Source organism: Cryptomeria japonica, chromosome 5 (assembly GCF_030272615.1).
Source record: "Cryptomeria japonica chromosome 5, Sugi_1.0, whole genome shotgun sequence".
NCBI lineage: Eukaryota > Viridiplantae > Streptophyta > Pinopsida > Cupressales > Cupressaceae > Cryptomeria > Cryptomeria japonica.
The window spans coordinates 505520851-505538506 of record NC_081409.1 but is presented as its reverse complement, the minus strand read 5'-3'; the positions used below and the strand labels follow the sequence as shown (position 1 = coordinate 505538506).

General features: G+C 43.6%; 1 protein-coding gene across 1 annotated transcript in view; it reads right to left on the bottom strand.

Annotated features, from left to right (window-relative positions):
* LOC131064883 (probable inactive ATP-dependent zinc metalloprotease FTSHI 5, chloroplastic) overlaps window positions 1-17656 on the bottom strand; it is a 275944-nt gene that overhangs the window by 64974 nt on the left and 193314 nt on the right. The window contains exons 16-17 of the mRNA XM_057999211.2: window positions 2695-2760; window positions 2351-2458 (exon numbers count right to left, since the gene is read on the bottom strand). Coding sequence (XP_057855194.1) covers window positions 2351-2458; window positions 2695-2760 — 174 coding nt within the window. The remainder of the gene's footprint in view (window positions 1-2350; window positions 2459-2694; window positions 2761-17656) is intronic.

Below are 17656 nucleotides of genomic sequence, written 5' to 3'. Positions count from 1 at the left end.
ATTTCTCAGAGGTTTGGACGGAAACCCCAATCCATCTTTGGTGTGGATTCATCCAGGATTCACCATTGCACTCCATCATTGGATTGTTGGAGGTTTCAGTTGGAAAACTCTCTCTAGAGGAATCACCAGGCAAAATTTGTTAAGTCTCTTTGAGATAAATTTCAGGGTTTATGATTTTTAAAGAATTTAAGTCTTTGTTTGAAGTTGCTACAGTGATTTTGTGCCTTGCGAAAGTAATTCCATACTCGTGACAGTGAAGTGAATAGTGCTCTGGACAGTGTTGTTTGTTATTCTAAGTTCATTCTGATATAGTCTATGACTGCTGATTAATGTCATTGAGTGTGGGTTAATCATCTACAGCTGGAAATCTGCAATACAGGTCTTACAGAATCTTTACTCTGTTTGAAACGATCTGAAAATATTCATGGTCGACTCTATTCTTGGTTAGAAGATGATAGCAGATATAATGTTTCTTGTTGTTGCTGTTCTAATTCTGAGCAGATATGCATTAATCTAAGTATTTCTTCATCCATTTGCTGCACTGTGTATGTTGTTATCTGCTCAATATTAAGGTCAGATTTCTTTGCAATTATTTCCTTTGTATGCTGGAAGAGATTTTGGTACTGACACATCATATATGGATGCCATGAATTACTGTTATCAATCAAAGAACAGCTACCATTATTAAAGTCTGTGTTTCATTTGTTAACACATGTGCACTCTGTTCTTATATCTGAGTGTTCATAGCTTAGTCTTTATCATTCAATCTGAGTGAGAACGGTTATCTTATTTTTCTGATGAATGAAAGCCTTTTTTGAGAACATTGCAAATCAAACATCATATGCAAATCGTTAAACCAAAATATATGCACACTATTTGACAAAATGAGCATCAGCTGAGTAGTTGGAAAGTGCAAAAAAAATTAGTGCAGAACAGGGTAAGCTATTACAAGTGCTTAACTAGAGAACCTTTTAGATCCAAACTTCTCAAACAAGTTCTCAGATCAACACTCCAAGGAGTTAAGAAGTCCATTGACTTGAGTATGCATAAATCCAGCTATTGTTCTCATTTGCAAGTTGGCAAGAAATTGGCATGTCAGTGATGGAGACTCCATCCAGAGCTTCACTCAGAAAATGGAAAGGCTGCGAATTAGAAGCCACCAAGAAAAGTGGAAGAGAAGCATGAGAAAATATCGATATCAAGGAGAGAACAACTCCCACAAGAATCTTCACTACAATTAAATGGTAAAAGGGTTGTCATTTCATTCATGGATAGATCATTTACTTGATTTGCAAATGAGAAATGAGTGAGTTGCTTTCATTTGTATGGGCATGTGAACAGCACTCCAATGTAGTTCTTGTGAACCTAAAATTTTCAAAATTCTAACTCTACTTGTAGAGAACACAGAGAGATTTATTCACACATCATAGATGAGTATGAAGAGCATGTCCACTAGGAAACCAAGCAAGGACATAGGAGGAAAAATTATGAGATGACATGAAATTTCAACCTTAACATTTGCTTGATTGCTGATTGGTACTCACATCCATTTGTTGTGTGTAGAAAAGGATAGGTGGGGATTGCATGAATTATATTGTTTCTAGCAAATTCAGAAAAATCAAAAGCATGGGCGGCAATATGGGTGTTTTTCAGTGTTGTAAGCATGTATATCTTTTCATGCTATAATGTCATTGTAGCATGTAATTTGTTTGATTCCGTGTATGGAGCGAGGAAGGAATACTAGCACTACTTGTGGGGGCAAGGGAGTCACTCTACAACAAATGGTTTCATGCTTCACCCACCATGCAACTTGGGATTATTCAAAGTCAAAAAATCTGTATTATCGTCTCCAAAGGCATTTGCCACAAACTTAACAAAAATGGCTAACTAAATTTGGTGAGAGGCTTTCTATATATTAAACTTGTTAGGCATCATCCCCTTTGGGAGATAACGAAACTTTGCCCTAGTCAGTTAAGATTCATTAACGACCAAATTTTAATCCAATGAAGAACATAATTACTATTCAAAAGATTCAATAGCTATTCAAACACATAATTACGTGACAAATTAAATGGGACTTGGAAAAAAATATTCGAAGGAAACTAATATCTTGTAGATTTATAAGTGATGTCGAAATAAAGATTTAATTGCTATTCACAAGATGGACATAATTACGTAACATTTTAAATGGGACTTGGAAAGATATATTTAAAGAAAACTAATATCTTTTAGATTTGTTAAATTTTTCCAATTCCTAAAATGCCAAAAAATATTGCTTGGTAAATACTCACGGTGAGCACGATAATAGGGATTATGTCTCGATATACAAAGGTCTAAAGTTTAAAAATACCTGTTTGTTCACAACATCATGTTCAAGCAAATGCTCCACTAAAGCATTTAATGCTCTTTGGTTCTTCAGAAGCAGTTCTGCAGCTTTATCACAAGCCATGTTGAATAACTGGCATGTGAATCAGCAAACATAAAAATTTGATATTAGGATGACATGATAAATAGTCAGAACATTGTTCTTAGAGAGAGCTCTAATAACAACACCATTTGCATTTTATTTTTCAACTGCTAGAGCATTTGGCATTCATCTCTGGGTTCAAGAATTTGAACACATGCCTATAACAAATTCAGAACAAGTAAGCTGCTATAGCAAAAATGGATTAATCAAATCTTATATAAAAATACCTTCTCAGTTTTTGCCTCAAGTTCAAGTTTATGGTCCTTGCCTAGATATAGGTTACCTCTATATTCCTGCAGAACAAATAAGAACATCCGATTTATAGAAGAATATCAATACAAACAGCACACTGTCAAAAGAATTGTACTATTTAATTTCATGCAGAAGTACGAATCACAAAGATAAAATATCTTTGCAAATTTTTGATCTGAAATGCTGAAAAACCTTTTTGAAAGAATAAAGAAAAACCATTCATATGACTTGATTATATATTTGACACTAAATTAAGTTGATACAGAACTATAATATAAACAATAATACAAATGTGGTTCAAAAAAACTAACTATATCCAATCAAACTTGGGAAACATATAAACGAGCATATACTGCACTTGTAGAAACAATCTGGTTACAAGACACTTGACATAACATAATGGGAAAAGACTCAAATTTATCTGAATTAAAATCTTGCTTTAGTGGGCAAAACTTGACAAATAGATTATTAATCCGTATCCATTATTAACTAATGATTAGCTAGAGGGGATGTAATGTAGTAACAGAAAAAACAAGAGAAATGATAACATTATGAGAATATGCAGAATCAATTGATTAAAAACATTCAAAGCTCTTCTTAATATCACATTCTTAGTTCATTCAATTAGTGTAGTTGGTATTAAATGCCTATGATTATATTTGATAATATTTATCATCCGGCAATGTATTAATTAATTGTATTAAACGGGTTGTCACTCTCGGGTAGTTAAGTGTCGGTTAGTTGACGGTTGTGTACCTCTCGGCAACCACCGGTCCTTTTAAATATGTTGTGTACCACCAAGTAAAGTAGTACGGTATTGTCGGATCTATTGTAATCCTTGGCCGACCATCTCTAGTCTCTTCTCTGTAATAATTGCATGTGCGAAAAAAAATATATTTTACTGCCGTGTCTAATATGCATTGTCATGTACATTATTATTTTATATGTTTAAATTACCAGTTGTAGCGGTAAACATTTTGGCGCCGTTGCCTTAAAAGAAATTGGGTCAGCCTTGAGTGATTCATGTCCGTAGATCCCATCAAAGGTGAGAAGAGGCCACAGGGTGTTTAAGACCAAGCGATTAGATGATCCGCTGAAGGGAGCATGGAGATGATTCGGAGCCTGGAAGTACTCGGAGTGTTGGGACGCTGGAGGTGTACGTGTAGAGGACGCGCACGTGGCCAAGAGTGCAAGGAAAGCATCGGAACATGGCGGTCGAAACAGTCCACCCAAGTTCGGCATACCTAGAAGTACTCGAGTGTTGGGGACGCTGAAGGTGGACGTGTAGAGGACGCCTGCGTGGCCAAGAGTGCAGGAAAAGCACCGGAACATAGCGGTCAAAAGTCAACCCAGGTCTGACACACAAGGTGAATACACACGGTACCTTCTGAGTAAAAACGATGGTGAACACCCAGGAGAAGCAGAAATTGCCGAAGTTGACAGGGGATTGATCAAAGGACCCCATACTGCATTGCAAAACATGCATAACCATTTGGGAGGCAAATGGCCAAGATGGCCAGGATTACTGGTTGAAGGCGTTTTTGGCCACCCTTCGGGAGATTGCAATTGATTGGTACATGGACCTCGATGCCCAGCACAAAACAACATGGAATAATCTAAAGAAGGCTTTTCAGGAGGAATTCAAGCTCTTGAGGGATGACAACGAGATTGTGGCTGAGATCTACAATACCAAGCAAGGCAAAAATGAGAGTGTACACGCTTACAACCGTAGGCTCAAAGAACTGTTGAACAAGATGGAGAACCAGCTAGCCAACGGGTTAAAGAAAAGGTAGTTCACGGAGGGACTGATACCCTCACTGCGCAAGAAGATGAAAGTAGTGCCTTCGTCCTCATACGCCAATGCTTACAATCGAGCGATGGACATTGAGAGTGAAAACAAAACTTCCTCTCGAGAGAAGAGGAAGACCGATGATGATGAGAGCACTAAAGGTAGCAGTGACGAAGAATCCAAAACCGTACAAGTGACAAACAATCCAAAACTGTACGAGCCCTTCAACAGGATATGTTGAGAATGATGAAAGAAATGAAGGCTGAGAAAGGAACCAACAAAGAAGGTAATGAACTATGGTGTACTGAGTACAAATGGGAGGGGCACACAAAAGGTAATTGTCCTAGTAATATGTTTTGTGAAATTTGCCAAGTGTTGGGGCATTCAATCAAGGAGTCTCCAACCCATCACTACTTGGATGCCCCAACACTTGGCAAATTTCACAAAACATATTTCTAGGACAATTACCTTTTGTATTGCCAAGTGGTTATGGAAATCAATGAGGGCGAAACCAAATACAGTACAACTCTAGAGGATGTCCTATCATATAGTGCCGACAATGTAGTGAATGGGGACACTTTGCAAGAGACTGCCTTAACAAGAAAGACAACGTACAATTATTGTGCAAATAGTGTGGACCACGAGACCATGAAGACACCAACTACCCAAAGCAGAAGGGTATTAATATGTTGGACGTGGAGGAACAAGAGGACGCAGTTTTGGCAATGACGAGAGCACAGACAAAGAAGGCAATGTATTCAAACTCTAGTATGGAAAAGGAACGAGCCGAAGTAGAACAAGTGTTGGTGAAGGAACAAGTAACTACCAATGGAACTGCAAGTACGTCATTATGGGAGTTAGAGAAGAACATAGTCCGGCAAGTGCTACAAACAACCGTACACATCAAGGTGGCAGACCTTCTTCAAACTATGTTGCAACTGAGAATGGCAATTACCAACACAGTCATCCAAAAACAATGTAAGCCACACGACGAGGAACTAACAAGAAAACCATCACCTGAAGGGAATGAGTCCAGTGATCCAATGTTGCTGACGGTGAGCATCGGGAGGAAGTCGGCGGTTATCAAGATGGAAATAATGGGGAAGAAGTTGACAAACACCATTGTCGATGGAGGCTTGGGAGTAAACGTACTGCCAGAAGACACTTGGAAATGCTAGGGGAAGCCAACGCTCTGGCTGCCAACCTTCCATTTGGTAGATGCCGACCAGCACAACATCCAATCGTTGGGAACATTGATGGCACAAAAAGTAATGATTGGGACACAACAATTTTTCTTGGACTTTGTAGTCATCCCATTACAGAAGAAGGCGTACGACGCACTCCTCGGGAGGGGATGGTTGATTACTGCCAAGGCAAATCATAATTGGAAGCACAACACACTCTCGATTGAGAGTGATGAGAGGAAGCACATCATTGACTTGAGAAACCAAGCGGTGAGTAAAAAATTGGCATCCTCCGACTCAGAGTCTGAGGGTGGAAACGACATGGAACCCAACGATGAAGTGGAAGATTGCTCTGAAGATGAGACGAGTTCCCTGAATGGACTATTCCACTGGCAAATGGAGGACTATGAGGTATTTTCGCCAACATGCAATTTTCTTGAACCTACCACTCTGCGTGTAGAGCAACTAATGAAAGCATGTAAAGTTATGAATGATACATCTGGTAGTACGGAGATGGAAAGTGGAAGGGAAAGCCCACGAAGGAAGAACAAAGGCAATACGAACAAGGCACCCGGATGGACTTACAAGTTGTCAAGTACCGGAGCACCTTAAAGGCCATCCAAAGCCAAGTACACAGACAAGAAGCAGAGAAAAATTGAAGTTGGTCCAGAGATGGAGCACCGTGCACATCTCCCCAGTCCGTACGAGCAGCAGAAGGCAGCAAAAGTCCATACACATTTGTACGACAAGAGGAAAGTGATCCGTACACACCTGTACAGCAAGGGGAAAGTGACTCGTACAAACCCGTACGCGAGGAAGAAAACATTTTGACAGAGGCAAAATTGAGCAAAGGGGGAGGACAACCGTACGGAACCACACAAGTCAACACAAGGAGGAGATTAAAAGACCGTACGGAAGACATCTGTACACAAGGAAGAGAAATTCGTACGGAGGGTGAAACAAACCGTACGAAGCCAGGATGGGTCATCTGTACTGGGTGTGCAGAGTTCTGTGGAGGAGTCCGTACAAGGTGTGTAGAGTTTCATACAAGGGCGGAGGGAATCCGTACGGTGAAAAGAAAGATAATCCATACAAAAATTTGCACGAGGTTCAAGGAAATCCGTACGGAGCTGACAAGGGATTTTGGCGAAATCCATACGGAATTGGCAAACAAATTTAGAGAAATCTTGAACTTCGTACACAAAGTTGCAAGATTGAATTCGTACAAAATCCGTACCATAACAGAGGAAACAAGTTGCGCGGGAGGAAATACGTACGACCAAACACAGGAAAACCCGTACGGCCAAACACAAGAAAATTTGTACGGCTACACATGAAAATCCGTATGACCAAACACAAGGAAATTCGTACGGCCAGCCATAAGAACTCCCGTACAGACAGATAGGAGACATCCCTACGAAGTTTGGAGTTGTCTGTACAGAGTTGGTAGAGAAGTTTGAAGAGATCCGTACGAAATTGCCAGAAATTCGTACGGAGTTTGAGGGTAAATTTGCAGGAATCCATACAGAATTGGCGGCTGAGGAGATCTCATACGGTGACAGTTGGAGGTATTTGTGCGAGCAAGGGAACGGTTGCTCCAACCTGTTGGCAGAGTTGGCGGTCTTGGTGAATATGGCGGAGTTGGCGGTCTTGGCAAACATGACGAAGTAACTTCAGAGGAATGTTTCTTCATTTGGTCAGTCAACTCCCGCATCTCGTCCTTCTCCTCTTGAATTCTAGACGATACTGTAGTATTTCGCAGATATACGAGTTGTTTAGGAGGGATTTGAGATATAGACGTTCCTGGGTGGAGCACCAATTGATTTGTAGGCTGCTTGGGCTGATATGCCAATTGAGGAATCGGGTTCATGATAGGCGTTTGGTGAGCCAAAGCCTGACTGATTTCTTGAATTTGGTTAGGCATAGCGGGAGGTCCTAATTGCACCAATGGTTCGACGATGTTTTGGCCTAATCCTTTACTAATCTCCATAGCCTTAGCATAGGCTTCAATTAACGTGGTCGGTGCGGGTTGCGACTGTCTGACAAACATGGCTGTCAAATAGTCTAGAGCTGGATAGTAGATTTCTCTTGCTGAAGCATCACTTACCATATATGGGTCTTGCAATCGGGTGAAGGCTTTATGGAACCTGTTGTTGAAGGAACTGATTGGCTCATGTCCCTGTCTTTTGACTTCTACAAACAGTCGGTATAACTCTGTGGGGGTTATAGGAATACCATACTTTCCTGTAAAAGTTGTCTTCAGCTTCTCCCAAGAGTCAATAGAAGATATCGGCAAGTGCATAAACCAGTAAAATGCGTCTTCCCCCAAGGAATAAGGGAAAAGTCTGCATGCAACGTCTGCATACTCAATTTGTCTATTGCGTAACGCATCCTCAAATATTTTAATATGCTCTTCCGCTGTTCTATTTGGATCGTTTACATGAAAAATAGAGCAGAACCTATCTGGGCTCTTGGGCATATCATGGTAAGCTGGGAAAATGATGGGTGACGGATTGTCTACCAACCAAGTAGCACCATTTGGAGCAGGTGGGTTGTGTGCCATCTGTGGCTGATTTACTTGAATTACAATGGGAACTGGAGTTATAACCGTTGGAGCTGTGAAGGCTGCACTTGCTGGGACAGCAAACTGCTGATTTGAAGAACTGGGCTCACTGGGGTCTGCAACCCGACGATAATTTTTGCGTCTGTAAAAGTGAAATCCAGCAAATCTTTCCCGTTCCGGGCTAGATTTTAGGACTCTTTCGAATCTCTCCGCAGAGAAAGATCCAATTCGTTCCCACATGAGTTATTTCCAATGTCAATTCTGTTGATGCAGTGTGGGAGCAGGTGCAAGAGCTAGATTAGCCTCTTCCTGATCTCTCTGATTCTGTGCATCAATGCGATCAGCGATCTCCTGTTCTTCCTCAAAGATAAAACACATCTAAGACCAGTCTGGATAATTTCTTTTCACAGACCAGGCCAAACTATACAGCTCTGTGATGAGGTTCTCTTGATCGTCGCTGAAATCCAAATCTGGCTGTATCACTAGTTCGAGGTCTCTTCCTGGCTGAGGAGGATTAATGGGCAGGCCCATCACTTACCATGTTTGCAAATTGAAGGGAAAATTGTTGGACCTCTTTAAGAACTTGCTTGTGAATGGCAGCGATCCTTTGTCTATCTAAATTTTCCCTGATCACAATTTCTATTTGCAAACCCCTTTCTTGTTCTTGATTAATAGTGCGACTTACTTGTCTGAAATGAGGGTGATTTGCTTTTGATTTCCAAGCAAGTGTTCGTAACTGATCTGCAATTCATGCAGCAATACCATACTGCATTATTACGCCCTCCTTCTAGCGCCAATTCTATTGCGCGCGGAGGAGGGTAAAAAAAGCTAAAGGCTACTTTTCACAAATATAGACTGATATGATGCGGAATTAGCTGTTTAGACATTCAACCCGCCCTCCTTCTAGCACCAATTTTGTTGCGCGCAGAGGAGGGTAAAAAAAGCTATAAGGCTACTCTTCACAAATATAGACTGATATGATGCGCATTTAGCTGTTTAAAAATCCATCATGCCCTCCTTCTAGCGCCAATTCTATTGCGCTCGGAGGAGGGCAAAAAAAAGCTATAAGGCTACTCTTCACAAATATAGACTGATATGATGCGGATTTAGCTGTTTAGACATCCATCATGCCCTCCTTCTAGCGCCAATTCTGTTGACGTGTCTGAAATCGCATTGCTGAAACTCCATACGGCCAACGCATAATAGAATGTACTTGCTGAGTATCCTATCCTCTCTTGAGATAAGGAAATCCCTAATGTTGTTTCTCATGTTTGATCAAAGGGGACAACCTCAAGGTTTTGTTTGTCAGGTTTGTAAGCCAGTTAATTAGTAAATAAGGCTTTTTGGTAATGTATTAAAATAAAACAATAGTATTAAGTTATAGCTACGGGGTAGTTGGTTGTCTGACAATTGATGGCCTAACCAATCGCAAACTCTTTATATGTAAGCTTGTAGCACATTTGGAGACACATTCTAGTGAAGATTAATATGATATACATCTGTGTTACATGAATATATCTCGGTACACTGTGTCATGTGTTGTTGGTTCCATGATAGTGTTTTATTGTACTCTGGTATTATAGTTGGATCTTGGTGTTTTGTATACTACAACGAAATCCACTTAGGCTACTTACATTTTGGCACCGCTGCCTAAGTCGAATCTACAGGTCTCAGGAGGGAAAGCTGGTGGGATGGAAGTATAATGGGTCGTCCATTCGACCAAAGCATCCTGGTGACAGACAGTGACGTAGAAGATAATACGGAAGTAACCAGGGAGGATCAATTGACACAAGACCTGATTCACGCGTGGAACGTTTCCGTAGACCGGTACGTACAGCGAGAAGCGGAACTGAGCGCTGTCTCGGCTGGTATGGTATGGGCGGAACTCAATGTGAATCAAGTCGTGCACGATCTCCTGGGTAGTCTTCCACGGTTGTTGGCACATGTACTCGTGGAACGTGAAGAGGTACGAGAGAACACACGGAGGGAGCAACGGAGGCAGCAAGTGCTTCAATAGTATAGAGAAAGGAACCGAAGGGAAGAAGAGCAGAGGGACTACACACAACGACGAAACCACCGCAGTTCCAATAATTAATGCCAAATACACTTAACAAAGATCGAAGCCAACAAGCCTCGGAGGAACAAGAAGGGAACGAAGAGGACATAGTGAGAAGATCCCTACGCATCCAGGAGCAACTGGAGAGGCGCCTGAAACTCTACCGGATAGTTGAAGAAAGAGGGAGCCTGGCAGAAGGTCCTCGACAACATACACAAGAGTGGGACAGGAGTCACAACAGCCCAAAGGTAATAGGCAGTAGTGATAATTGGGAACAAACAATCGCGCCATCTGAGTCATTCAACAATTCCCAGAATAACTCGGGGGGTACGAGGAAGATGGCACATAACCCCGAAAAACAAAAACTTCCCCGATTCAATGGACTAGGATCTAAGGACCCCGTCGCCACTGTAAAACGTGTGTCACCATATGGCAGGCCAATGGCGAGGATGATGAGGATAATTGGCTGAAAGCATTTCTGGCCACCCTCCGTGCAATTGCCATTGATTGGTACACGGACCTACCCACCACTGCAAAGGATACCTGGAAAAAACTGGCCAAAGCATTAGAGGAGGAGTTTCGGCTACTAAGGGACGATGACGAGATCGTCGCAGAAATATACAACACTAAACATGCCAAGACTGAGACCGTACGGTCCTATTACCGCAAACTAAAAGAATTAATTGGAAAAATGGACAATACGCCAGCCGATGGGTTGAAGAAGCGATGGTTCATCGAGGGTCTGCAACCATCCCTAAGGAAAAAGATGAAGGTAGTACCTCCATCTACTTTCATGGACGCTTACAATAGAGCCATGGATATTGAAAGTGAGAGCAAGACATCAAAAGGCAAGAAGCACACAAGTGATGAGGATAGTAGTGATCAGGAAAGCGAGGAAGAATCACAAACCATACAAGCACTCCGGAAGGATATGAGACGGATGATGCGGGAAATACAGACACAAAAGGAGGAAACTAGGGAGGGCAGGGACCTCTGGTGCACAGAGTGCAAACTAGAGGGACACACAAAAACCAATTGTCCAAAGAAAACTTTCTGTGACATCTGCCAAGTGTTGGTACATTCCATTAAGGAATGTCCCTACAACTTGAAGGCAAGGAGTGCCCAGGTACTATATACTCAAGAACAATCAACACCACCAACTACACCCTCCAAGAACACAAACTCAGACGCATCACCAGGTGGCTATAGGAACAACCGGAGGGGAAGTAACAACAACAGCAATAATAATACACCACGAGGACGCATCCAATATGATGCAAAAGGCAGACCGATGATACAATGTCGGCGATGTAACGAATGGGGCCATTTTGCACGTGACTGCCAGAGTGGTGTTGGACGAGGAGGACTACTCTACGAATGGTGCGGGCCGGGCAACCACGAAGATGCCGAATGTCCAAGACGGAAAGGCGTGAACATGTTGGAGGTAGTACGGTCAGAACCAAAAGTATTGGCCATTACCCGGTCTCATACAAGGAAACTAACTTACCCTGAACCAGGTATAGAAAAGGAAAGACTAAAGGAGGCACAAAAGGAAGTAGAAAGGGAAATGAGTGAGGGACGGCGGGAGACAGTACCCCACAAAACTACCAGGACCATACGAGCCAACTCCGAAGCTACCATAATGAACCAGCTACTACAAACCACCGTACCAGTCCGTGTAGCAGATCTGCTGCAGACACTACCATAACTACGGATAGCAATAAACCAAGTGGAGGAGACCACAAAGGGGGAAAAGACGTCAGGCCACAGAAGAAATGGAAGGAAGGAACCACTCAAAGGAGACCGCTGACCCTATGTTGATGGCAGTAGGGGTAGGCAGGACACCAACCGTAGTAGAAATGGAGATTCTTGGTTACAGACTTACTAACACAATTGTAGATGGTAGGTCCGCGGTAAACGTGCTACCCGAGGAGACATGGAAAACCTTGGGGAAGCCGACGCTCTGGCCACCTGCCTTTCACCTCGTAGGAGTAGATCAACATTGCATAAAACCACTTGGCACACTTATGGGCCAAAAGGTAACCATTGGAACCCAACAATTCTTTCTAGATTTTATGGTTATATCCTTAGCAAGGAAAGGATACGATGCTCTCTTGGGAAGAGGATGGCTCATCATGGCCAAAGCGGATCACAATTGGAAGAAAAACACTCTCTCAATCGAAAGTGAAGGGAAGAAATATATCATTGATCTAGGAAACCAAGTAGCGAGTCAAGAAGTGGCTTCAGATTCCGAGTCCGAGAAAGGCACACCAGGGGAGGATGCTGAAATGGAACCTGATGAAGGAGTCCTCCGCCTGGGGAATTGCTCAGAGGACGAAACAAGTTCTATCAATGGGTTATTCCACTGGCAGATGGAAGATTATGAAATCTTTCACCCGTGCAACGTGCTGGAGATCCTGGAGATCGAGGAAGGCAATACTTACCCACCACAATTTGCCAAATACCAGGAAGGGGAAGCCAAGGTGGATGGGACCCCGGCCCACCAATTCGGAGAAAATGAGATCATACAATATGTGGAACCCAAGGTACAACAAACCAACCTCGGCGAAGAAAAGGATCCGAAAGTAATACTAGTAGGGGACGATTGGGACCCCGTACTAAAAGTAGCAGTATTTAAAATATTTCTCGAGTACAAAGATGTGTTCGCATGGACATATAAGGATTTGAAAGGAGTGCCTCCAGAACTATGCGTACATCGCATACCATTAATACCAGGGGCTAGGCTAGTGAGGAAACGCCCTTACAGCATGAATAAAAACTACGCGGCAAAGGTACAAGAGGAAATAGAAAAAATGTTAGAAGCCGGAATCATATTCCGGGTGCAAACCAATGAATGGGTCTCGCCTATTGTCATTTCGCTCAAAAAAGAGGGAAATCAGATCCGCATCTGCGTAGACTTCAGATGTTTAAATGCTGTGACAGTGAAAGATCCCTTTCCCATACCGTTTACTAATAGTATACTGGAAGAAGTGGCGGGGCACGAAATCTATTCCTTCATGGATGGCTTTTCGGGCTACAACCAGATTAGCATAGCCGAAGAGGATAGGCTGAAAACCACCTTTATTGTGGAGGATGGAGTTTACGCGTATAATCGGATGCCATTCGGATTATGCAACACCCCAGCCACATTCCAGAGGATCATACTGCATATCTTCGACAAAATGGCAAGTGGAAATTTTAAAGCATTTATGGACGATTGGTCAGTGTACAGCGAGAAGAAAAATCGCTTGCAAATACTAGGGGAGTGCATGGAAAGGTGTCGTCGAGCACGACTTGCCCTCAATCCAAAGAAATGTCGGTTCCTCGTTCCCCAAGGAAGGTTACTTGGCCACATAGTCTGCAAAGCAGGGTTGAAGACTGACCCTGATAAGATAAGAGTCATCATGGAAATGGAAGACCCAACGGATGTTACAGGAGTAAAATCTTTCCTGGGCCACGTAGGATACTATCGACGGTTTATCAAAGGACTTGCCGAGGTGTCCCTCCCACTGGAAAAACTCACAAGGAAGGGGGAGCCATTCATATGGCACCAAGAGCAAGAAGAGGCCTTTAGGGAACTCAAATCCAGATTTGTAAGTGCACCTATTCTAGTATACCCAAATTGGGATAATAAATTTCATGTACATGTGGACGCCTCCAACTTTGCCATTGGCGCCACCCTAGCACAGGCAGGACCCACAGGCTTGGACCACCCTATATACTTTGCCAGTCGCCTACTGTCGAGAGCAGAAAGAAACTATAGTACCACAGAACGAGAAGCCTTGGGGATGGTGTACGCAGTGCAAAACTTCTGTCATTACCTCCTGGCCACGCCCTTTACCTTCTTCGTAGATCACCAGGCACTCGTGTATCTGGTAAACAAACCGGTCATCCAAGGGAGAGTAAGTCGATGACTGATCTTACTCCAGGAATTTACCTTCAACATTGTGCTGCGACCAGGAAAGAGCCATGTAATGGTTGATCATCTGTCAAGGATAAAATCAGGGGAACACGCAGAAGGGGGAGTAAATGAGGATTTTCCGGATGGCCACTTGTTTCAAATAGCAGTCTTACCATCTTGGTATGAGAAGCTCGGACAATACCTCGCCAGCGCAACGTTCCCAAAGGAGATGCCCCCAAGTGAAAGAAGGAAGCTGGCACTGAAAAGCACAATGTTCCAATTGATCCATGGCCTTTTGTATAAAATGGGCCCTGATGGGGTACTACGTGTCTTAGAAGAAGAAATTCTGGGGGTTCAGAGGGAATCACATGAAGGGCTAGCCGGAGGGCATATGGGCCCAGATGCTACCGCAAGAAAAATATTACTAGCAGGGTTGTGGTGGCCTACACTTTATGCAGATGCGCGGGAATGGGTGTCAAGTTGTGATACTTGCCAAAGGGCGGGTAAGCCACTCAAACGAGACTTTATGCCTCTTTTTCCATCCCAACCGGAGGAGTTGTTTGAGAGATGGGGGCTAGATTTTGTAGGGCCACTCAGGGTAAGCAAAGCACATAGATGCCAGTACATAGTCGTGGCCACAGAATACCTTACAAAATGGGTCGAGGCTAGAGCTCTTCCACACAATACGGCACTCAGTACCGCCAAGTTTCTATATGAACAGATCGTAACTCGATTTGGCATACCGATACGAGTCACCAGTGATAGAGGCGTACATTTTGTGAATCAGGTGATACGCACTATGACAATAGAATTCAGAATTTTTCACACCCTGTCGAGTCCATACTACCCAAGGGCGAATGGACAAGCAGAATCAACAAACAAAGTATTGGTGTCCATTCTATACAAGACTTGTGGAGTAGAACAAGAGGACTGGGAGGAAAGGTTGAGTGCGGTGTTGTGGGCCTATCGTACTTCTTACAAAGCCACTACTAGGCACACCCCATTCCAGCTCATGTATGGACAGGAAGCTGTAATGCCAGTAGAGTACACTATACCAAGTTTGAGAATAGCAGTCCAAAACCGGTTGGGGGACGAGGGCAGCCTAAGGGAGCGATTGACTACATTAATTCAGATGGAGGAACGTAGGACAGTGGCACAATGGGCCACAGAAGTAGCCCAGAGAAGAAGGAAATTCTGGCACGACAAACACCTCAGACGAATGAAATTCTCACCGAGATAGTTGGTGCTCAAATACAACAGTCGGAATGAACTCCGACCTGGGAAGTTTAAGGTACGATGGTTAGGACCCTATAAAACAGAGGGAGTAGGGGCAAACGGAGGTATAAAACTATCTACCATAGATGGCAATCCAATCAAAGACCCCGTAAATGGCTCAAAACTCAAAATCTACAAGGAGAGAGAAACTATCCAGGGAAGAGGAACTATCCAGGAGAGAGAGGAGAGAGAAACTGTTGCGGTAAATATGTTGGGGTATGCCTAGAAAGAAAGTGGGACCAAGGAGAATGGTTCTAAGTCACGAAAGTTAGAAACATGGGCTAAGAACAAGGAAAAATTAAATGCAAAGAGAACCCGATTAAAAATATTTCGAATGAAAAGAAAAGGCCATAGAAAAATAAAGACCAGAATAAATATAAAGCATTTAATATGGGGCCAGCAAAACAAAGGAGGGAGTGGCTCACAAAATACGAAACGGAGAATAAAGAGCACTCGGCATAAAAGGAGGCAAGTGTCACAAAAGCACATAAACCTTGGCAAAGGCAACAAAGAAGCGTGGAGAAGTATAAAAGGCATACGCAGTGAGCAATTGGCACGAAGGCACTACGCAGCATGTACGCACCACACAGCCCGTACGCACCACACAGCACGTACGCACGACCAAGAAAGGGCACACTACGCGTTGGAAAGGTTGGAGCATACGCAAAGCCGCGAAGGGGAGACGTGGCGTACGCGGAAAGACAAAGGGGAGAGGTGGCACGAAGCGCAGTGGCGCGAAGGGAACGTGGGGAGGCGGAGGCGACGGCTACGAAGAGAACGCCCCAAGCGTATGCAGGCTAAGGCGTACGCGGGTCAACGGCACACGCAGCACCAGTGGCGTACGCAGCACCACCGGCATACGCAGCACCACCGTAGGCGTGCGCAGCACCAGTGGTGTACGCAGCACCACCAGCGTACGCAGTACCGCCATAGGCATGCGTAGCACCAGACCAAGGCGTACGCAGCAACCAGTGTACGCAACGCCCAACGGGGACGTACGCCTTAGCAATAGCTGCAACCACAGCGCACACAGCAACCAGGTAAAATGGCCACATCAGCTCCATAGTATAGAGATCCGTGAAAAGCTCAAGGCTACCAAAAGGACCATCACTACGGTTGCACAATAAGGGGAAAGCATACGCCAGCAAGGCACAAGATAGTGAAAGGAAGTCACGGCAACCCTAGAACAGGAAGTTATGACATAAACTACAAGGCCAGTACCTCTAATAAGCAACCAATGGCCATGCCAGGAACCGGCAGGAAAAGCCAGGACAGGGCAGCAGAACAGGTAAACGTGGAGAATATCACGTTTGAAGGAGTTGTTGGAAGTGAGTGCAGGAAGTGGTGGGAGAGCAATGAGGAGGACCACCCTCTAAAGAGTTCACTGAAGAAAGCAAAAGTTGATAAAATCATTTTTATGCCCATCTTCAATCTAAAAGAATTTGAGCCTATATTGCGTGCCATGGTCCATGGGTATGAGCCGAACAAACATAGATCAGTAATTGACTATTTCTGACAGACAGTGGTCATTTCTTATGCACACAAGGAATTCAGCAAGGTTTTCGGCATTCCTAGTAGCGGAGATTCAGCTATGAAACCATCAGCAAGAATGCCTATAGAAGAAAAGAAGTGGCTACTGGAGCACATCTGTGGCGATACACTCATAGAAGAGCAATGGGACAGTTTATGGCAGAATAGCAATAGAAGGGGTCTAAAGAAATCCTATCTCAGCTTCCCAGAGTGGATATGCGTCATGGATATCCTGAAGAGTAAGCTAACAGCAGCAAGCCGAGCATCTGATGTTGCAATATGGATGCTACGCCTCATGCACGGACTAAGTAATGGCAAAATTTACAACTAAGGCCGCATCCTCTCCAGTCGGGTAAAGGAAGCCATGCTCCTCAAACACAAGACTCTATGTGCCCCATCACCTCATTGCCCTCTTCTTGGAAGCATTGAGAACTCAAGTGGCGTTAGAAAATAGAGGAGGTTTTGTGGCCTCAAGCCGGGTGGAGCCCTACAAGCCAGCCATGTATTATTGGCTACACCTAGACACTTTTACAGTAACCACAAAGACAACACTGAGGAAAAAAGCAAGGCAAGAACTGGCAAGGAGCATAGAAGATGGAGGAGAAGAAGACAACAACTCTGAGGAAGAGGTAGAGACAG